Below are 24215 nucleotides of genomic sequence, written 5' to 3'. Positions count from 1 at the left end.
CGTTGGCCATGGCAATATTAGATGTCAACAGTTAATATTTGTGCTTGAAAGAGAGGTAAACTCTGCATAAGATGAGAGGAGGGTAACTCTGGCATAAATTATTTCTTATTTTTATTTGATTTTATTTTAGGAGACAGCAGCTCTTGTCCATTTTTGAGAGCTCTGGACATTTCACTGTGTTCTGCTTTTTTCACTTCTTTTGTGTAAATTTTTTATTCATTTTTTCCATTTGCTGTTTGCTTTTAAGCACCAAAATACTAACTTAAGTTTAAAAACACGTTATTTTGTGAAGATTTACATATCCTATCTGTGCATATTTGTGCTATAAAGTAGGCAGTGAATTTAAATGAGACAGACTGTAGTACTTGAGATACCATCAGAATGAGAACGACTTAGCTTTACTTGGCTAAATATGGCCTAATGTTTCACTGAGCAGGTATTTAAAAGGTTTTTCCCCAAACCACAAATTTCAAATATTGTGTAAACTGTGTAACTTCTCCCTACTGGTATTTTAAACCATTTTCATCTGAAAGTAATGTAAACATGTAAACAACAAATCAAATCAAATCAAATCACTTTTATTGTCACATCACATGTGCAGGCACACTGGCACAGCACATGCGAGTGAAATTCTTGTGTGCGAGCCCCACAAGCAACAGAGATGTGCAAACACAACAACACAAACGAGCAAAATACAAGAATGGCCAACCTGAAACTAATAAATATATGTACAATATATAATAGTGTATGCATTTCTGGATGTGTATACTAAATATTTTCCTACGTGTGTGTGTGTGTGTGTGTGTGTGTGTGTGTGTGTGTGTGTGTGTGTGTATATGTATACACATTTTTACAAATTAAATAGTAAAAAAATAAAATAAAATAATAATAATAATAATAAAATATATAAAATATACAGAGTTGAATATGTGCAAAACAAGTGGCATTTATATACAGTGTGGAGTGCATAATGTTGAAGTTCCAGTAGTGAAGCTGAGGTGTCTATGACATGTTCAGCAGTCTGATGGCCTGATGGAAAAAGCTGTCTCTCAGTCTGCTGGTACGGGACCGGATGCTGCAGAACCTCCTTCCTGATGGAAGCAGTCTGAACAGTTTATGGCTGGGGTGACTGGAGTCCTTGATGATCCTCCCCGCTTTCCTCAGGCAGCGCTTCCTGTAGATGTCTTGGAGGGAGGGAAGCTCACCTCCAATTATCCGTTCAGAGCACCGCACTACTCGCTGGAGAGCTTTGCAGTTATAGGCGGTGCTGTTGCCATACAGGTGGTGATGCATCCAGTGAGGATGCTCTCAATGGCACAGTGATAGAAGGTCCTGAGGATGCGGGGGCTCATGCCGAATCTTTTCAGTCTCCTGAGAAAGAAGAGGCGCTGCTGCGCCTTCTTCACTGTTTTGTTTGTGTGTACTGACCACGTAAGATCCTCAGCCAGGTGTACGCCAAGGAACCGGAAGCTGCTCACTCTCTCCACAGCAGCGCCGTTGATGGTGATGGGGGTGTGTACTTCTCTGCACCTCCGGAAGTCCACTATCAACTCCTTTGTCTTTGCGACGTTGAGGGTGAGATGGTTGTCTTGACACCAGTGGGTCAGGGCGCTGACCTCCTCCCTGTAAGCCGTCTCATCACCGTTGGTGATAAGACCCACCACTGTAGTGTCGTCCGCAAACTTCACAATGATGTTGGAGCTGTTAGTGGCTGTGCAGTCGTAGGTGTAGAGTGAGTACAGGAGAGGGCTCAGTACACACCCCTGTGGAGCACCAGTGTTCAGTGTGATGGGGGATGAGGTGATGCTGCCCAGTCTGACCACCTGGCGTCTGTCAGACAGGAAGCTAAGGATCCAGCTGCAGAGGGAGCTGCTCAGTCCTAGATCCTGCAGTTTCCTGTCCAGCTTCGAGGGAACGATGGTATTATGTGCCATATACCTAATAACAGCATTACTTATATGGCATATAACAAACATATGGCAAGTGGTTTTGCCTTTTGTAATGTGCAGCCTTTGCGAATATTGTTTTTATATTTGCCATTACCCTCCACTTCTCTGATTACTGTCCACTAATGACTATCTAGTTACCAGATTATTCACTGCAGCAACAAAGCTAAAAAGTGAGAAAAGTTGAATCGTCTTTTGGACAGTGCTTAAACACAGTAGGAGTTCAGCAGCACTGTAGTAAAAATTGGAACACCGACAATTGCTTTGTATGCAATCAGTCACAGTCACTATTTGAAAACTGCATTTACGCACAATTTGAAAATAAATGATGTTGTTGATGGGGCTGGAATCCAAAGAGGAGCTTCATTATAAATGAACTCCTCATGAGTCCCCAAAAACTCCACAGCCATCTGTCAACAGAGGGGGGAAAACTTTTCTCCCATTCATCAGCCACACGAACGGATGGATAGAGGGATGAAAGTTGTGTGATCCCTGGCCAAGCCTTTCTCCATCCGCCCTCCAACCCCCTATGCAGAAATCTCAGCAGCAGCCACTGGCAACGTTCGCCCAAGGTCAGAAGGACAAAGTCAGGGGTAGAGGAGAGGAAGAGAGAGCCAGAGAACGCGTGTATCTGTGTCTGCTGGTTGGAGGGAGTGTGTGCTTTGTGTGCAATGGGCAGTGTGTTCATGCCAGTGTGTTTGTGTTAAGGCATAAGGGGTTTAAGATAAGGTATAAAGGTGCGTTCATGTGACTGTGTTTTTGTGGGTACAAAGCACAGGGGGACATGTAATAACTTCTACAAGTCCTGTAGCTTGGTGTGTGTGTGTGTGTGTTTGTGTGTGTGTGAGAGAGAGAGAGAGACAAAGAGAGGAATAAAGATGGCTGCTGACTGTGCCACAACTCAGCAGGCTGGGCAACATGACGATAAGTAATCGCCTCTGAACCACTGCACTAATGAGCAAATGCACAAGTACACACACATACACACAAATGGGCAGAAATTCGCACCAACCATACTATCTCACGCACCATGGTCGTCACTGTTTATACCTGTTGGAACAGACTAAACTACTTCACAAAAACGGCCTCAAATATATCTTGTATCAGATGACATGAACACACTCTCAGTTAACTTCCATACACAGAAGCAGATGGCCACACTCATGGAACATTATACAGTGTGTCTAATCCACAGCAGTCTTGTGTGCATTGGCTTTAGCGAGTGATCCATCAGGAACCCTGCTGCCATGCAGAGGTCAAACCCATCAACCCCAGAGACCGCTGCCAGGACAATGCGCACTTCAGCCAAGAACCAATCACAACAAGTCCTGCATGCCTCAAAGCACAACATAGATCAACCCAATACAGGACAGGATGGAGTCTGAACTAAGTTTCAGTCCAAGCTTATGTAATACAGTGCTGCATAATGTGTGAAATTTATGTAAAGTTGTTCGGCCATTTATTATTTGGTCACCTAGAACCACACAACTACTCTTTTGGGAATTTGAGTAAGCTATTAACCACAAGCGATCTTTGTATAAACAGTTCATTACTTGAGATAGCAATAAATTGGCAGTATAGAAAACAGACTTATTTATTTTCTCCTAACTTCTGCCCTCTCCCAAGCTGCCGTTCACTCCTTAACAATTCCCCCACTGTTTTCCAAAATGGCTTCCCCCAACATATCCTCGATTGTACATTGAACGTGTTTGTTATGTAATCCCTGTGACCTCCGTATCCTCTCACCTTTTCTCCCACCACTCTTCCATCCCTCTTCTTTTTCTCCTCAGTGCCTTTGGGTAAACATTTGTCAGTGTAACACAAGTGTCTCAGGTAAAGATATGCAGATTAACTTTAACTCGTTTGCATAACGAGCTCTTATTTGCCAGTCTAATTACGGTGGTATGCCGAGGCTGTCCCAGAGCTGCCCTCAGGTTTCATTAGTGGGGTTCGTTAAGAGGTTTGTTAACGGGCAGTGCTAATCGCTTCCTCCCTCTTGAGCAAATAGTGGAGTCTGAAAGTCCTGAAAAGACTCCCACTAAGCACACAGCAATGTTGGTTTAAAAGAGACACCGACACACATACACACAGCTTTGAAAAGCAAACACACTCACAAACACACAACTTCCTTCCAAACATGCTGCGCACACATCCACACATATATTTGCTCAGTAGTCAAGAGACCAAAGAGCTGGTCAATGTATTGAAGACATTTCCTTTACACACAGGAAGTTTACTCAGGGTAAAACCACTCACACACTGTCTATGGGGACTTGGGATTCAAATAAGGTAATCCATGCTTTTAAAAGAGCAAACAATAGACACACACATACACACACAGAGAGAGAAGCTCCCAAAAGGTCAACAAGGCCTTTGAATATATTAAAGAAACTCCTAACAGCCAAACAACCAAAAGCCACACTGTTATTTCCAAATAAAGAAAGAAGACATAAAGCCCACCAGTAGAGTAGAGAATGAATGATCAGACATTTCGAATGGCATCCATTTAGGTAAAAAAAAAAAATTGAAAAGAAATCAAAGCTGGTAACAATTACTTTGGATAGCCCTCAATAGAAACGTATTAAATGATTTTGCTCAAACTCAACTGTGTTTCAGGGAGAGGGGCCAGAGTGGCATTCCAACCCATCGTTTCATGAAGAATTCAAAGAAAATTGTGCCTGTTGACACTTTCTATCATTGTACCCCTATATTAGAATACACACAAAAAAGCAAGTCCAACTACAGAAATGACTGAGCAAGACAGTTACATAAAAAATTATTTATTGCGTCTCCTTCATATTATCTCATTATCTCATTTATGCCTGAAAATTCGACCACAATGCCTGAAAATTAGTTATGTACACCACTAACTTACAAGATTAAATACACTTAGAAGGAAAAATAATGCTACCCAGACTTAATTTTTATCAGTACTATGAAAACCCGTTGTTAATTAACGCAAGCCTGAAGAGAAAAAGGGTGGACATTGAAGTTCTCCCTTTAATTTAGTCACTGTCACTTTCTTGAAGTCCAGTGCATAATTTATCCAAACAAATAGAAAAGGCTGAATGCTAAAAGACTGGCAGAAAAACCCGTATTAAAGTTAAAAGTTTAACAAGCAACAAGCAGTAGAAAGAAATTTCAGAACTTTAACAACATAAGGAATTTAAAACAACGAGGAAACTGAAATTCATGTGAGGTTGAAACAATAGGAAAATAAAAAAGGTCAGATTGGTGGTTTATAATTCTCTCCAGAAAGCCTGAACAAGACATTTTCTAGGACTGTGTAGTATTCACTAAGTATAGTCTCTTTTAGTGAGTCACTGTCTGTAATCACTAAGCTGTCACTGTGATCTTCAACAGATGCGGCTTTAATTGTTCATTTCTTAAGCGCAGCCTGATGCCAAATCTCACTGAGATGTCAGTGTTCTGGTCTAAGTAATTTTCATGCAGCAATTTTTTAGCAAAACCACTGCCATTTGTTTGCATCTTGATTAGCATGTAGGCTGCTCTGTCAATCATAGCTAATGCACAAGTAACTGTAATCTTTTACTTCAGTAAGAAATTGTTAAATTAAGACAGAGTTCAGCTAATGTTCTAAAAAGAACAGGTACATACGAAATACAAAGCTGGAGTCTCATTTGGGTAACTTTTACTTTATGAGCTTTTTTATTCAATTACTCTGTGTAGTCTTGCCACTACTCCATCTCTGAATCCCTCTCCCTAGCCTCTTAGTAGGCCTTAGGGATTGATGCCCAAAGTCCTTACAACGTCTCTCTTTGACAGGCAGAGTGCAGCCGAGTTGATCATGTTAAACATTATGCAGATGGAGTCCTGAAGCCACTGGGAGTTTTGTAAATAGTGAAAATCTCCACAGTAAAGCTGGCCTACAGGCTAAGAGAAACACTGAATGAAATATTAAATATCTTGCTGTCCCTCGCACTCAAACCACAGCTTTTTCTTCAACAAACACATCTTCTATCCCTTTGTTTTCCAGGTATGTTCATCTCCTTGTTTCTTTAACCTCTGCTCCATCTGTTTTCCCCCTTTTCTGTGACCCATAATTTGTTTGTTATTTCAACTTCAACTTACAATCCTCCTTCTTTCTCCACTTATTTACTGCTTTTCTGTTCTTCTCACCTCATCTAACTCCAATCTTACTCTCTTCCCCCCTAAAACTCTTATTTCACACTGCTAGATTTTCATCCTCTTTTCATTTCTCTCTCACTCACTCTCTTCATCTCTGCGTCCTATTTTTTCACAGCGCCCAGATCGTGGCCTGGCCCGGCCTTTTAATGTCCCCCTTTACTTCTCTCTCCCTCCCTTTTTCTCAGACTGTAGCTAATCCCATCAAGTGTTTGCAGCCGCCCTGAGCCACACATTCTAACTCTACGTACAATAACAAATAAAGAAATAAACACCTGTGAACACAAACTTATTAAAAAATGTTTGTGCAATCACACACAGGCTGTAAGGAGCTGTCCAAAAGCTATCAGCACAAACAGACAAGCACGCACATAATCACTTACATTGACATTTCATTTGAATGTCTAATTTTATATTTTACTCACTTTGTGCCTCATGCTCTTTTTAGCTCCGATGATGACCTACAGTAAAAGGGGAAATTCTTTATAACAAAAGAATACAAATTTGATTGTCCTTGATTAGTGACAACCTTGAATCTCCTTGATTAGTCCCCTGGTGTGAAAATTTGGTAAGAAGAACACTTTCAACTGTGGTGAACAACTAATTATAGAGAGACATTTCAAGTAAGTCTGTTATCTATCAGTTTAACGAGCACATTTCCCCACCCGATACAGCTGAGACGTTGACATGCCAGCTACAGGCCCACGAGCTGGTGAGGCAGCCTTATGGCATTTGCCATTCCACATAAAGTGCTATTTACCATTTTATGTGGAGGATGTAAAGGAACAATTCACAGTCATGCAGGAAGAGAGACTGGATAGGCACAGGAGGACAATGTACCTATCAGACATAACTTTCAAAAACATCTATTTAGTGGATTCCCATTAAAAGGTCAAAACAACTCTGTCCCATCGGGGTGTGGACACTGGGTTTCCAGGGATCTCTTGTGGTTTCTAGAACTGGGATGTGTTCAGCAAACAATTTGGGGTTTAGGGGGTTATGCTGTCCTTTTTTTGGCAATTTTTTCAAGTGAGATCTGGAGAGTTTGGAAGTGAAAGTCTTCGTCTCTTTGTTCTATTATTAAAGATTTTTTAATGGAACATTATCCTAATGTGGGAAACTGATCCTGTCGAAGACTGCTGTTGCCACTGGAGGGAGCTTGGTTTGCAACAACGAGGGCTGGTGATACATGTCAAATAACATGTCTGTGAATCACCAGGTTTTCATGAAGAACATTGCTATGCATTTAACAAGATGATTAATGTTATTTAGTTCATCTGTCAGTGACTATGATGTAGCTGATTCAGGTGTTGAACATTCACACAGTCTCCAAACATTTAAGGATTACGAGGATGTTGTTGCCAACTGGTGCTCTATATCCTAGATGAATTGAGCTAAACACCAGCTAATGGATATGATCCATCTAATCACGGTTTCACAACTATAATTTTCATGCCTTTAATTAAAATTGCAACTTCAAATCACTGCTGTTTAGAATACTTTGGATTACCAGTCACCTCTTGGTCGACTGTCTGGATGTGGAGCCTAAAGAGTAAAATGGAATCCAAACGTATTAGCCCAGTTCATATGTTTAAGCTCATTGAATTACCCCTTTAAGCACAAAACAACACACTCTCTCAATCTCTGTCAAACCTGCAGCACTGTTCTTGGTTTCATACACAAACACACAGCTGAAGATGGCGCTTTTTGGTCTTTTAGTCTCCCCAAGGACAAGAGTAAAACAACAGACAGGCTAATTGATTTCTGTGCCCTCTCTAAAGTGATTGTCATGCTCCACTAGCACAATGCACTTGCTTTCTCACTTTCTAGGGTTTTTTTTCCCCACCACATGCAGTTTCAGGTTCAAAATCAATTTGGCTTGGATGAAAGTTTTCAATTTCATTAGCTTTATCAAATAGAGCACTGTTAACAAGCGGCGGTAATAGAAAATCATTTAGGCCGAGCAGCTCACACACTCTCAAAGGACTGGTTAAGAGGTACTCAAAAAGGGAGATATAGAACTGGAGAGGGAGGGAGAAAGGGAACAGGAGAAAAAAAGGGTGACACTAGGGAAAATATTGACAGGAGACAGCGCGAGAAAAAAAAGTGCAAAAGTGTGAAAAAGAAGGTGGGACAAAAAGGTGCAGAAAAGGGGAGATGATGTCTAAAACTCAGAAGCAAAAGATGATGTGATGGAGTGAGAAAGATAAGAAATAGAGAACAGTAATGACGGAAAATGCAGTGGAAGAGAGTAAGTAAAAAAGATGAATGTGACAAAGGCAGGAGAAATCTAAGACGGCTGCAGCAAAAGATAGAAAGAAACCAAAAGATAAAATGTTAGAGTGATTGATGACCTTATGGAAATGTTTAAATGAGCAAAAATTGCACTTTAAAGCCTGCGAAGAAACAGAATGCAAAGATGAAAAAGAGCAAGGAAGTCAGGGAAATTTGTCTCTTCCCCTCATGTAAGTATTGCCCCATTAAACTCCTATTATTGCTCCTCAGATGTTTGTCAGAAAATTAATGCTGTGATGAAAGAACATAAATAAACGATTAGCCATCAAAAGACTCGGGCCTGTAACAGACCACCAGCTAAATACTACCACTTCAGTGAAGGAAAAAGCGATAGGAAATCAATCACTAGAATAAGTAATACAGCAGAGGACTGCAGAGGCGAAGCAGAAATCTGACAAACTGAGAGGAGACTACGAAAGAATGATGGATTTACAGACTGGATGTTGGAAGGAAAGTAAAAGAGAAAAACAAAAATTATTGTACTGCTTCTTGCCTGCCTTATGAAAAAAGTTATTTCTAGAAAAACGTTATTGCTCCCTAAGGTAAATGTTGTTTTAGTAGTGGCACGGTGCTGCAAAAGTGCTGCAAAGAAAAACTACATACAGCTTTCTGATTGAAAACAGAAACATAGAAGGAATGCAAACATAAAAAACACAGTTAAGGTGTTAATTTCAACACTTTTTCATTTCAGTTTGCCTTCTAAAGTAGTAGCATGAAGGAGCTTTTAACACAGTATGAAATTTGAAATTAGTAAACATTATAACATAGTCAATAAAATGTCTATCAAATCCAGCCTGTTAATTACTTAAACAATGCTTCATTCAAAAACATGCAGTAAAATAAACTGATAAGCAATTCAGATTATTGACTTGCAATGTCATTTACCGTTTGCAAATGCTCCCAGAGAACTCACAGAGACGGTATTGCAAACGGTAAAGCAAAGGCTCTGATGGCACATGATTTATAATGTAATCTGTCTCTTTGTGTTTCTCTACCTTTTCTTTTCATGAGATCTCAGCAATCCAATCTACGTCACACTTTGGGGGTGCTTTACGAGGGAACCAAGGAATTCTAGCATTGGTTAAAACTTTTTTCTGTTACACTTTCACAACAGTTAGACAGCCAGCTTTTTAACAGGCAAGACAGGCAACAGACGAAGGCCATTAGAGCACTCCCAAGGGTTGAAAAACTTTACTTCGGAGCAATGGCTCAAAATGTGGCAACCACAGCAACCGCAACCCCCTCCCACTTAAACAACCAATGGATGATCTGCAATGATATCTCAGTGAGAAACCTCTCTGGAGGAGCTCCCTCGGTATCAGCCCACTGAAGTTTATGTTATCTTTAGCAGCGATCAGACATCCTGCTATTTATGTTACTAATATAGGGATTATGTCAAAGCAAGCAACTAATTCAAGTCATGTTTTCATTTAATTATTAAGCAGTGATCAGCTAGCATTAGCTACACTTCTTAGGCGCATTTGTGGAGTAGATTTTTACAAAGAAGCACACACACACAGGACAAACTCTGTACGCCACACATCTGAATCATTGCAGTTAAAAGAACCTAGAATGCCAGTGTACTTCAAGACATACCCAATTTTTCATATCGTGATTGTATTCTACGAGCTGCAGTCAGCGTCACGGAGAAATGAAAGGCTACCTGTTCGGCTGCTCGTATTTATCATACTTTAGCACTTAATTTCCTTCAAAGCCCCAAACACGCATACAGCACATACCAATAAATTACATTCAATCAAAATTCAATGAGAGAAATGAGAGCTAATGTTAATCCATTGTTAGATTGCTCTGAGTCATTGTGTCATGGGGATAATGATCAGCCAGCTTCTCTTATGTGCACATTTTCACACTCAGAGTGTGCAGCTAATCAGCCAAGTGAAGCTAATGCAGGGGGAAATGTGTTGCTGATTAGTTCAACCTTAAACCCCAAGACATGACTTCCAGACCTACACTAGTTGTCGCACACATACACACAAACAGACATGCACGCAGGAATGCACACACAAAATTAGTCCAGCTATTCATGCTAATCTGAGAGAAAATGACTTGCTCATTAGCAAGACCCTTAAACCTCTCGACAGGCCTTTGAAACCCATGCCGTCTCATGGTCACAGAGCATACACAGAAATGCAGGCTCACCAAGCACACACTGGCCTCTGCAGAGGAAGTTGGACTATTCAAAACTACTTAGGCTCATTAACTGACTTTCAATAAGTGTTGGAGTGGATTCTATTAATAGCAAAAATGTAAACAGAGCAGAATTTACCAATGACGATACAAAGTCCAGAGCTGAATTTACAGAGCGGATGCTTAAAATTTGTGCCAAATAAAATCAATTACATAAGTCCTCAAGATTTGGTGAATGGGTGATGATCTGTATTCTATCAGTACAAAAAATCAGTAGAAAAAAAAAAACACGTAATGTGTTTTCATTAAACAAATCCTAAATTTTTATTCCTTCTCCAGTTCAATTTAGCAGTATTACTTTCAGCGTTTACCTTCTAAATGTATACACACACACACAGACACATCTCAGAAGCCAGATTTAAGAGGTCTGGTTCTGATCTTTCCTTTTTTTTCAACTTTCTGAGGGGACAATCAGTAAGTTGTGCAAAGGATTTTAACTTCTCACTCTCTTTTCATTTCCCACACAGCTATTTCCATCAGTGTTTCCTTTGAAATGGTCTGCTGTTTTGTATGAGTCATCACACTGACTGGTTACGCTAGAAAAGAACTACTTTTGATGAAGTGTTTCCCAGCCACATCGGAAGCTAAATGTATTTTAGCTGATTCAAACAGCCACACTGAGGCCAAGAGTGACTTGACGTGCCGTCACATACTAGCAGTATCATTTACGTATAGGGAAAACAGGTGGAACACCTGCATTAGTTGTTTTGCTGTTGATAAAACAGAAATAGATGCATAAAGAAGAAAAGTTCACCACTATGAACAGAGCTGAGCAAGCACGGTTCACAGAGGGAAGCAGAAAGGGCAAGCTGCACAGTCTCCAAAGCAGCCGCCCCGAGTGAAGGATTTCCAGTCTTTTGTAGTGGCAGGTGAGCACGTTCACAGGATTCCCAGGCAGCCAATCGCCTATGTGGGTTGAGACAGTGCCATCTGCATGGACAGGGGCTGGCACAAGTCTCCCGCTAGCCAGTCGTCGGAGAGTCCTGGCACTCTTGGACTTGCTTGGAGGGAAAAGGGCGGTCTCACTCCCTCCGAGGCCCAGGGCCATAACACTTTGTTTCAACCATTTTTTAATTATAGGACCTTAATGAATGTAAGCCTCAACTTTATTTATACAGCACTAATTCACAACAACAACCACCTCCAGTTGATGTTTTATTGTCGGACAGAGATAATGCAATATTACAGAAAAAAAACCAACAATGTAAAACCCAACGATCTGAATATCCTCTATGAGCAAACACTTGGCTACAATGGAAAGGACAAACTCCCTTTTAACAAGCAGAAACCTCCAGTAGAACCAGGGTCAGGGAGGGACAGCCATGTGCCACAATTAGTTGGGGGATTAGAGTAAAGAGGAGAAAACACAACACACACTGTGGAAGAGAGTAAATGAAAGTTAACATGCAGTGGTGGTATATAATTACATGAGGATTTTAAAAAAGGAAGTAAAAGTAAGAACAAGTTCAGTGCATCATGGTGTTCCCCGCCAGCCTTATCCAACAGAGGCATAACAAAAGGATGTTCCAGAGTCACACAATTCCTCTCTAACTATACACTTTATCAAAAACAACATTCTCAAGCATAATCTTAAAAGCAGAGTGTGTGTCTGTCTCCCAAAGTTGAACTGAAAGCACTGATCTTGAGTGAATTCAAGCAGGTTTGAAGCAAGGGTTTTGTGAAATACAATCAGCAAATCTCTGGCATTACATGAATTTACCTATCATTCACATTAAAATAGACAAGCTACAAAAAAGATACATATACTAGCAACGAGATTGCACTATACTCTTTCTAACATTAATGCATGAAACTACAAACTAAGAGGCTGTAAATTTAATTATAAATGTACATTGATTCAAAGAACTGAAATAACATGCTCTAAGAATTTCCTTCTAAGCTATGACACTAATTAGTCTTAGTAATTTCATCGTTCTCTCTGCAACCTACCAAAGTATGACATCTCTGACACATACAGTACACAAATATTAATGTGAAGAGAGATGATGCTTGTCATGGTCCGGGTGTGTGCTAGTGTGTCTCCCTCCGAGCCGCCATCTCCACCCCTGGGAGGGGCCTCTGTGTTCTGCTGATTGCTCGCACCTGTGGGTAATGCAGCTGGGGACTCATAAGGCCAGCGCACTCAACCTCTCTTCGCCAGATTCTCAGCTAACCCTAGTTAGTGCAGGCCACCACTGTGATTTCGCACACTTCTTGAAAACTACCTTGTCTCATCATGTGTTTTCTTTCATAGCCACGCACCAAGTTGCCAGACACAAATCTCCGCCGAAGAGCTCCGATCCGGACGCTGGACCTCCTGACAGTCCCACGGGCTGTTCACCCGACTCACCTGCCTGCCTCCCTGCCTCAACGCCAGGTATTTCGGACCACTTACCCCTTCATGCCACTACAGACCACCCACAGCAAGTACGCAGTACTAAGGAAAATTCAGAACGACTAGCCCGAACCATATCTGAACGTCTGTACTCTATTTACAGTGACTCTGACCCTTGCCCCGGACCCAGTTTGACTCTCCCTCCAGCCCAATCCCCGGAACTGTTGTTTCCACTGACCAACGACCAGATTGCTTACTTAGCCCAGGCTGCTTAAAACCCCTTTGGTTTAATTGTGGCATTTAGCACTTGTTAAACTCACATTCCAGTTTCCTGATTGTGAACACTTACTAAGAAAATAAACGTTGTCACTGAAACTACTTGCGTGCTTTTCGGCGCCCAGCATTTGAGTCCTTTCCCTTTTGAGGCGGCCTCGGCCGTGACAGTGCTTTGAGTTACACTGAGGAAGAAATTGTATTTAAGGTATTTTCTAGTGCTGATCTTGGCAGCGATACTCTATTTGTAATAAGACATTCTGTTGGATCTGTGTACAGTAGAGAGAAACTCTAATGACTCCTTTTTGGATATAAAAATGTTTTGTGATGTTTTTTCACATTATTCTTCATATATTGTGTTCTCAAACCCTTTGACCACTTGTATCTCTGAGAAATCAGTCTGTTCTTCTGGTCCTATTAAACAGTTCTCCCAAATTTGAAGTTCAAGAGAACCGGACAGGTAGACAGATACTGTAACCAAGAAGCCTAACGTAAAAACAATGTGCGTCTTATTGTGTGTGGCCATGTGCGTGTAAGTGATAGGTGTAAATATCTATACCCTTTGCATCCTTCTTGGTGAGATTTGCTGATACAGAATGAAGTGACACAAAAGGTGAATACACTCACAAGGTAAGATCCTATCTCCCTGTCTGTCACTTTCTTCGCTGAAGAGAGATGATGCTCTCGAACTCCAACAAATGAAAGATTTTTGTGAAAGGCATAAAGATGAAAACAGGAAAACAAAACAAACCTACACACTTCAGTAACATTCTAGGCTTTGGATAATTAACAAAATATTAATGAATGGTGATAAAATCAGGTTCAAAAAGGAAAAGAAAAATAAGCTTAAAGGGCATCAAGTATTCAAATATTCTTAAGCTTTTCGCTTTTGTTTCATGCTGGAAACATGACAAGACGAATAACACTTGAACCTGCCAGCTGGCAGAAGTCTGTCTATTTTTTGTGTGGTGCTGAATATTGTTGGCCCAATATATTGTAAGAAATATTCACAACTAATAGAAGGTGAAAATAAAATGTAGATATTAGTGACACGTCTTTGCTGACAACTCAAGGAACAAAACAGTGAATTAATAAAATCTTCACCCGGTATGTCTGAAGTTTCAGCAGCTTCACAAACTGGCATTTGATTAATGTTCAGCCCTACAATCTTTTCTGCTAGTGCAAAAAATATATATATATATTAAATCCTATGCGTTGTTATATTGACTGATTCTGTACTTTCCGAATGACAGGCAAGTGAACGACACCAGCAGCCCTGTAGTGATTCAGTAAATCTGTAGCATGCAAGACACCTCCAAAAAAACAAAGTTAAACTCATGAATGCTGAGAAAAAGGAGGCAGTCAGTGGAGAGTGTCTCGTGTCCACTCCATCGAATACACCCCTTTTTTTGTTTTTCAGTGTCTGTGTGACCTTCTCTGTGCTCTCTCTCTCTCTCTCTCTCTCTGTGTGTGCTCTACCCTCTCACTTTCACCACGACAAAAAGGCTATATGAGCATGTGCATATGTGTATGACAGAGAGGCAAAGTGAAAAAGGCTCAAACTGAAGTGGCATGATTTTCTAACAATGTGGCGTTTAGAAGTAGCACTCACATCTCACGCTTTCTTTCCCTTCCACATATCCCCTTTTGCTTTCATGAGTAAATGTTAGAAGTTCACATTTCCTATCTCTGAAATGCCCCTTCTCTGATTTACAATCTTCTCTGTTGCTTGTTTTTCACAGAATAAGCAGCCTCTGTGTGCGGGTGTGTTTGAATGTGCTGTATATGCGTGACAGTGGCTCTGTGTGCACAGCAAAGAGTGATGCGAGTGCGTGCCTGAATGATTCAGTCGGTGAATGAAACCAACAATGAGACACAAAGAACCCAGGGAGTGAAGGCGGCATATAGAAAGGCCAAGGTGAGAAGTCCCGTGACTGTTTTTTTTTTTTATATGCAAGTGAGGTCTTTACACTGACTGCACACCAAACCATGCAGACTCTGAGTCACTATGGGGACCTCAGTGTTGGTGTCTTCTGTGACAGACTGGTCCATTCTGTTTCAATGGTTTAAGGTGTAGTTTAGCTTGTGGTTAGGTTGGGGTTAGAATTAAGGCAGTAGGGAATGCTGGGGAATTAGAGTTCCCATAGGGATAGTAAAACAAATGTGTTTGTGCATGTAGGTGTGTGTATGTGTCAGTGATTTTATGTCAGTAATTATTGATGCTCCGTATTCCATGAGTAATGGTGCGTAGTGCTGACACTCTGCTACAGGTTAACGGTGTAGCGCGAAACACGCTCAAGCACATGGGGTGAAACACACTGGGCAAAACACACACATGTACACACACATATATATACTGAACAGTGCACCCCCCCCCCCCACCCCTCCCATCTTTGACAAATAAAGTACAATCTGCCACATAGCTATTCCAGCGACTAGTGCTGGAAAGGAGCAGTTCGCTGTCATTAATGTCTGTGAAACTGTGGAGCGAGACTGATGAGATTTCCTGATTTACACTTTTTAAATGGCCCCAGTCTGGCAATTGGAAACAAGCATATTCCTTCAATACGCATCAAGAGTATAACCCAGGGCCTATGCATATACTGATATTGAAGAGTTTCAAAAAGACCAACTAAAATATTTATATTTATTAAATTCTTTTTATTTTTATTGGTGTGGGGCTGTTACAAACTCGGTGTAATAATAATTGTGCATTTGTATGATACATTACATCTGCAGTAAACTTATTTTAGTACAAATATCAGTCAGTAAGGAATAGACGACAAAACCAAATTATAAGGATTTTTTTTAAAGGAGTTTTTGATTTGACATCCCAAACTCATGAACGGTGCATAGGAAGAGTAATTTCTGTTATTTCATAGGAAAGTGGTACTGGAAGTGGATTTTTTTTCTCAGCTCATCTGTCATAGCTGTTTCAGTTTTACGACAAATGGTTACGACAAACCATAAACTAATTCAGTGAAACTGCATCAGTCGCTTTTGCAGCTAAATTTTTTAAAAAACTTTCAAACTAAGTACCAAAAAAGAAAATATCAGCCATATCTCACTGCATGAGAGGGTGTACGGCTTCTAAACCACCCACCCATGACCTCCTGCTAAGATTACAGACCTGAGACATTACCCCCAGTGACTTTTCAGCCTCTGAATCTTCCAGAACAAACTGTTTGCCTCTGAACTGGCACTTGTCAGATCCTTGGTGTTTGAACAAGCCTACAATGTCATCCTAGAGATGACCTGGATGATGAAATACCACAATGATGTAATTACAGTGAAACTGAGTGACATGAAAATAGAAATGCCAGTCATAAGGGTGACACAAACGGTGATATATTGGAAGATCGGGGTACAATAAATATCCCTAATTAGGAGGTGATGTGACATGTAATACTTAGAACAAAACAGAAAACTATCTCACATCTGAACAAAATGTCTTTCAAAGTTGTTAATTCTGGGACTGAAGTGAGGAGGTGGAAAATTGTGAAGTATTACAGATCGCAGCTACTGTATGACAGACAGCGGCATACACACAAATGCAGATGACTGAGGGCCTATGTGACTAATGGAGGGCACAGACATACACCTACTGTAAATGCGAGCATAGGCTGACACAGCCAATGTAGCAACAAATGAACAGGGAACACTTGCACCAAGGAACCACTTTGACTGTGTACTGAAACGGCAGAATGCACTGGCAGAAAGAGATAGAGTGAAGGCAAGGTTAATCTTTTGCTTTTTAAACAGCCTTAGGTGTGTTATTATTACACGATTAGAGCCAGATTTCCCCATGTGCCCAATGAAAACTGTTTAACCACAGCCGAGCTGCAGCGGACCTTAACCTGTACAGAGAGAGTGAGAGAGAAAGGGAGAGAGGGGGGAGCAATACTGACGACCATCCAAACCAGAAAAGCTGTCAAAGAGCAATGTGTACAGACAAAAGTCACAGACCGTCCATGTCCCTACACTATTTTGCGTTTCATTCCACTAAGAGAAGAAGTGAGAATGTTACAGGAGAAGAGGGGAGAAATATTTTAGATAATTTCAGTGTTTGGTTACTCAGCCGTTTTGCGGGACACAGCTGTTTTCCGGCGCGTCGACCCTTCTCGCCATCTCCAGTCCGTGCGCCTTGCGCCGCGAGCACAACGACCACCGTGCTCGGGAGCGCACAACGCAGTCACTGTTAACTGCTAAGTGAGCCGTGAGTGATCGGAGCTGATTAAAACACACAGATACGACCGCGCGCACAAACACAGAAGACACTCATAGGAAACGTGATACTAATGCCGATGATTTGTCATTTGTCTTTAAAACGGAGGCGTAAAATCGCGCCCACGCTTTAAATGCAAAATATTCTAAAGCCTCGTTCCGATTGTGCTTCTTGCTTTTTTCCCTCCTCTGAGTCAGGTGGTGTTACCTGAGCTAAATTAATAATATCTCAGCTCTATTTTACAAGTGCTCTTGAGCACGAGAGTGAAAATCCTTTGCGCACTTCGGGCGCTGTGAATAAGAACCCCCCGATGTGGATTCAGTTGATCTTATAAGACCAGTTAAACTGGAGTGTCGTGGTTTTTACGAGTCAGGTCAGATTTATAAAAAGGGGCTTTTAAGTTCTGCAAATAAGTCAGTTATTCACTTAACTGGATGATGGAGATATTAACCGCTCTCTTGTTTCTTAATGTGTCCAATTCCCGACAAAGACAGAATCTTATTATAGCTTCTTTTAACTTCAATTAACATAGGCGAGTAAGGCAATTACTAGTCGTTTTCTCTGTTCGTCGACACTCGAGTACATTTTAAAAGAAGAAAAAGGGTTGATTTTCTTTCCGTTTGAGGGACGTCGTGTCATTAAAAATCCTTTAGATCTTTTTTTCTTTTTTCAAACAAGGGACAACCTCTAGAGCTTGTTTGAAGTGTGCAGCAGAAAATGTTTGCAAACAGTCAGTGCTGATCCCGCCCCCCACTATAGAAAAGCAAGTATAGTTTTGTCCAGGAAACACTCAGGTCTTTCCTCTCAGAGAACTCAAACTGGCACATGAGCAAGTCAGCAACTAGCCAGGGTTCGCGTGTCTCAGGTGGCACCAGTTAGAATGCATCTGTCATTTGAGCTTGGACTCAATTACTTATTATTCTACACACATGAGGGGATACATGAGGCGTCAAGGTGAATACTGGCTATTCGGTTGTTATTTAGGAGACGAGAAATTGCCTTTTCTGGGAATTTCTAGGCAAGTATCGTGATGTTGGTATAACCCCCTGTCGTTGGTTACCATCTCAGTAAAAAAGCAAAAATGGTGTGAATTACTTTAACTTGGTCCAGTGTGACACTTCTAAGACACTTAAGTTATTATTAACATTGTTTCCTTGCAGGATAGCAAGCTGGGTAACTAAGTTTTGTGTTTGGTTTCTCTTCACCTCACTGTTATAGTTCAATTTCTAACCGTCTTCGGGGTATCTACTCGCCCTAGGAAACATTTTAACAAAAAGAGTTCATATAAATACAATTATAATGTATGCCTTTGTTGTAAGTACTACAAAAGTTATCAGTTTTGCCTATAATGTCGCATTTCTAAGATGACACCACAAATGAAATATCTAGATAAATAATAGCGAGCGGGAAATTCCGTTTTCCAGTCCAGAACAATGAAATAACAGTAAGTAAAGCTGGCAACAAGTTTTTGTTCGCACTTCCATTTCTTACCTTTCCACAGCAGAAGAAGAAGCAGCGTCTTCCAGAGGCGACACCCCAACGGCGCGCCTCCCTTTCTCCCGATCGTCTCCATCCCTCCAGTCGATAAAAAAACCCCACGACTGTTCGCAATAAGGATTCAAAGGGCAATGTTTTAATTTCTATATTTCTTTCTCCTTTTGTTCCCACAGAAAGATTACTATCGCATTGGTGCCATCAATCTCATTTTCACCAAACTGCGCTCCCGCTGTGCTTGACCTAAGACACCGAGCAGATGAGATTTGGAGTAAACTATAAATCCTTCTTCAGTCAGTAATAAAGAGGAACCCCCCAATGGGCAATTCCGGTGCAAGCTGGCTTCTTTTTTAATCCGCCTCCCCCTAAAAAACTCTCTCTCCTTCAAGCCAGAACCGATGAATGAATGAAATTCCCCGTAGTGAGCTTTTTTCCACCAGTGCGCTTCTCTGCCTTATTTATCCATACGGGACGGTTAAAGCTGACGGTTAAAGCGCTGTTCTCTTTGCCTTTGTCGCAGTTTTCTTTCTTGCAAAGTTTTTAAAAAATTACCAGAGGGTCACACGAAGTCCCGAAAAAAAAGTGCACTTCACAGTGGACTTTGAAACAGTAAAAAGCAAAGACAACTCTGTCATTTAGGGCTCGCTTAATAAATTAAAATCCAAATTTTGCTCGCTCGGCAGCAGCTCCGTCACTCTCCTTTCTTTTCCCTCTCTACCTTTCCTCCGACTATCGTCCTCTTGCTGTAAGTGTTGTCTTGTGTGTGCGCGTCTGGGTTCAACTTAAGAATCTGTGTACACTCGTCCGTGGGATGGAGTGAGGAGAGGACAGAAGAGGAGGTCTGAAGCTTCCACCAGCCGGCAGAGGTAGGAGGAGGAAGAGGAGGAGAAGGGGGGCTAATAGCGACTGGGGCAGAGGAGGGTGAGGGATAAGGGCGGGATTTGGAGATTTGAATGACAGTAAAGTAACCAATCGAGTGTATAGAACTTTATTTAGATTTTTTCTTTTTTTTTTCCGAATTGTTTTATAAGATGCATTAATATGTTTTTTCCTTACTTTCTTAATACTGGGTCATTGTGGTAAAGAAACAAATACCCACACTGCAACAACAGGAACTCTTTAAGAGGATAGATTTTGCTGCTCTTACAATAATAATGAAAACACGGGAAAATTAGCTGCAGGTGATCTACAATAACACATCAGTGCGGAGGAAACAGGTTAAGGATATATCCAAGAATAATGGAGCTTCTGATGTTAACGAGATTAAGAAAAAAAAGTTTACAATATGAATATGTCCTATAAGAAGAGGCCTATTTCTCCGCGTTGTTTGTGTGTATTGGTCTCAGCGAATTGCGTGCACAAAGTCTCTCCCTGCATTATTCATACAAAGACACACGCTACACCTGTTCTCTCCGTAATCGATAGAAGACAACTTCGCACGAGCACCCACCTATACGCACGCACCAACCACTTTAACTGGCAGCTTGCACAACTGCTGAATGTGATCCATCAAGCACCTTGTGATAAAACTCATTCACTTTATATTGATAGGATCACTGTGTGTGTGTGTGTGTGTGTGTGTGTGTGTGTGTGTGTGTGTGTGTGTGTGTGTGTGTGTGTGTGTGTGTGTGTGTGTGTGTGTGTGTGTGTGACAGAGGGATGAACAAGTGAGAAGAGAAAGAACATTAGGCTCTTCTTTGAGTCCGAGATGATATTTCATATGGCAGCATCCCTGGTTCCCTTTGTCAGCTAAACGTGTAAAAGCTAAAGAGATGACATTGTGACTTATTGAATTGCAAATCAGTCAGGGAGAGGATGGGAGGATTTCCGGAGACGGAGATAGTCCTACGTGAGCCTTACTGCCTCTCTGCCTGTCTATCTGCTTGTCTGTCCAGCGACACGGCAATACGCTAAGGAGGAGCGACAGCCCCCCCTAGTGTCGCATTTAAAGAAGAAAGTCCAAGAGGCAGACCCCGCTGTCCATTCATCATTAACCTGTCTTTAATTAGCAGTGGGCCTACATGTGATTATCACTGAAGAAGCCCTGCTGCTGATGTAAAATATCGCTCTGTCACTTCTGTCTGTTCCTTTCACAGTGCTTACCCATGTGTGCTTCATTGATCCGACATGCTGTTTCTCCACTTGTCCTTTTCCTTGCTCCCTCACTTTAACCAAACACATTTTTCTGGCCTCTCAGTCACAAGGCAGTAACATCCACAGCAGTCAAGCAACTGCCAACCCAGCTACATTATAGTGCAGAACTGAATCAGTGCATTTTAAATTATTGTTATAGTGTCAAGTTATGGGGTTTTTTTTCAGCTAAACTATGCATCTTGGGGCTACAGCTAAAGCAAATAATTAGTTCAGTAAGCATATGGTAGAAACAAGTAATATTTTTTACAATATTAATGTCTGGATACCAGTGAGGCCCCCACTGGTTGTAGAAAGTAAATTTGATACTGATTAATAAATTCAGATGTGACAAAAAATCTGTCTAAAAAAATCATCCTGTAGAAATAACAAAAGATAGATCATCTTAGTGTGTTCTGATTAAAAAACACAGCCACACAGGGTAATTTGAGAGCAAATAAATACTTTTCTTTTCTCCTTCATTTCAGTTGTCACTATTACAAATAAAATCTAGGAACGGAAGGAAATATTCACTAAAAGGAAGGCATTCATCACCAAGACTGCACTGTAATTATTAAGGGTAATTACTAACTAACTATAATTCAACAGCTGATTGCAAAAATGTGGTACTATAGTAAAACAATGCAACTCCATTTCTCCGTGTAAAATTACAAACATTTTATCATGGCCAGTACAGTATATGAGTACTAATGACTGTTGTCTTCAGGTTGTTAGGTAGCACTGTACTAAGCAGCTTTAGCCTTACCTACTGTTTCTCTCCATCTGCAAGCCACTTTGCAACCCACCTCATCTCTAACTCTTCCTTTTTATCATGTTTCTTTTGCTGTTGATGGTAGATCTTTTTTGTGCTGGGGGTTTCGCTGCTCATCTCCCAACCGCTTTCCATGTATATAAAATGGAAGATCACAGAGAAGTGCTCCACCATAAAAGAGACATAGCTCAAAAATAAAGTTATCATATTATTAAAATAATCGTGTTTTGGCAATACTAGTTTTGACTTAACTCAAATTTGAAATTATTGTTGGAAATCGTGGACTGAATGCTTAGCAAATTAAACCAGTATTTTTAAAACAGTTTTTCTAAACTGGTGTCCTGAGGAAACACTTTAAAGGGTATGCCTTTCCTGGCTTCCTCCTCTTATACTGTTGGGTTAGGTAAATGAGTTATCTCATATACAAAAATGGAAGTACGGCAGGATACCGTAGTGAGCAAGGTTCATTGCCTTTATTGTGACAAGGTTTGCTTATTTCAACAAGACAAAGTCAGCCCAAATTCTACACATATTACAGCAACAGAGTTCAGATGCCAAGGCCCTTCAGCCATTAGAAACATTTGGTTGCATTATGAAACAAAAGAGAGCCAAAGAGGCAATGTACTGTTGAGCAGATTAAATTTTGTTTCAAGCACTGGAAAGGTTTTGCTTTCAAAAGTACAGCAATTGGTTTGCTCACTATTACAGTTTCATTAAAATAAGAGTATCTGCAATACAGTGGTAAAATGGACTATGGTAGAAAACATGCTGCTGTCGCAACTCTTGTGAATCCTGGACAAAATTCAAAATTAGCATACTTTTTTAGTGAGGTATCTCTCAGTCAAATTTCTGGATTATAGAAATCCCACATTTAATCCTAAACACTTTTTTCCATTCAATGGATTTACAATACATACAATATATTGCCAAAAGTGTTCACTTACCCATCCAAATAATTGATTGCACATTGCATTGTGTTCCAATCACTTCCTGGCCATACATATATAAAATCAATACCTAGACAAACAGACTGCTTCTACAAATACTTTTGAAAGAACAGGCCACTCTCAGGAGCGCAGTGAATTTCATCTTGGTACGGTGATAGGATGCTACCTGTGCCCAGAATCCAATTAACTTTCCTCACTACTAAATATTCCAAAGTCCACTGTTAGTGATATCAAAACAAAATGAAAGTGACTGTAATAACAGCAGTCATTACAGGCACAAAGTGATAGTTGACACTGACCCAAATAGAGCGGGGTCAGCAGATGCTGAGCTGTATGATAAGAGAGGTCACCAATTTTCTGCAGAGTCAACGTTACAGACCTCCGAATTTCATATGGTCTTATTATGGTTTCCATGGCTGAGAAAGTGCACCAAGCATTTTTTGTTTTCAGTTTTCAGTTTTATTTGTCATATGCAAGTTGGCACAGGGTCAACATTGCAATGAAATGTATTTGACGAGCAGAAGACAGTCACGCAATGCATACCGTCAGATGCAGTGTGTAAAAACATACTGCCACTGGACTCTAGAGCAAAGGAGATGTGTTCTCTGGAGTGACAAATCCTGCTTCTCAGTCTGGCAATGTGATGGACACGTCTCGGTTTGGCAGTTGCCAGGAGAAGGGTATTTTTTTGACTGCATTGTGCCAAGTGTAAAGTTTGGTGGAGGGGAGGTTATGGTGTGGGGTTGTCTTTTAGGTGCTGGGCTTGACCTCTTAGTTCCAGTTAAAGGAACTTTTAATGTATACCAAGACATTTTGTAAAATGTAGTGTTCCAAACTTTGTGGGAACAATTTAGATGGTCCTTTCCTGTTTCAAAGTTACTATTCAGCAGTACACAAAGCAAGGTCCATAAATACATGGATGAAAGAGTTTGGTTTGGAAAAACTTGACTAGCCTGGACAGAGTCCCGACCTCAATTTGAAAGAACACCTTTGGGATGAATTAGAGCTGGGATTGTGGGAGCCAGGACTTCTCGTCCAACATTGGCGTCTAACCTAACAATGCACTCCTGGTGCACTTGTTAAGAATTCAGTTAAGAATTCCAATAAACATATAAGCCATGTGGAAAGCCTTCCCAGAAAAGCTGAAGCCATTCGGCTGTGCAAAGGGTCAGCCTACCTACATCATATTAAACACCGTGGATTAAGCATAGGATGGCACTCAACTTCATCTGCATGTGGAAACAGACAAGTGAAAACCTAGCAATACAGTATATATCAACTAAAGATTATTGTTAGATCTGAAGGTGCTTCATATACAAGACCTTAAATAACCAGCTCCCATCTTATCTTAAGATTTCATAGTGCCATATCACCCCAGCACTTGACAGGCTGCTGGGCCCCTACCATGATGCACTATTTCTTCTTCCCTTACCTCTTTTCACTC

At 40.8% G+C, this 24215-nt stretch overlaps 1 protein-coding gene across 1 annotated transcript in view; it reads right to left on the bottom strand.

Moving 5' to 3' along the window:
- The window catches only part of LOC113033269 (transmembrane protein 132C), a 293196-nt gene extending 273407 nt beyond the window's left edge, over positions 1 to 19789 (bottom strand). Inside the window, exon 1 of the mRNA XM_026186903.1 lies at positions 18920 to 19789. Within this exon, the coding sequence (XP_026042688.1) occupies positions 18920 to 19001 (82 nt within the window). The 5' untranslated portion in view covers positions 19002 to 19789. The remainder of the gene's footprint in view (positions 1 to 18919) is intronic.
- Between the last annotated feature and the right edge of the window lie 4426 nt (positions 19790 to 24215).

The sequence above is a fragment of the Astatotilapia calliptera genome, chromosome 12, assembly GCF_900246225.1.
Source record: "Astatotilapia calliptera chromosome 12, fAstCal1.2, whole genome shotgun sequence".
NCBI lineage: Eukaryota > Metazoa > Chordata > Actinopteri > Cichliformes > Cichlidae > Astatotilapia > Astatotilapia calliptera.
The sequence above is the reverse complement of the archived record's forward strand: the minus strand, read 5'-3'. Positions and strand labels throughout refer to the sequence as shown.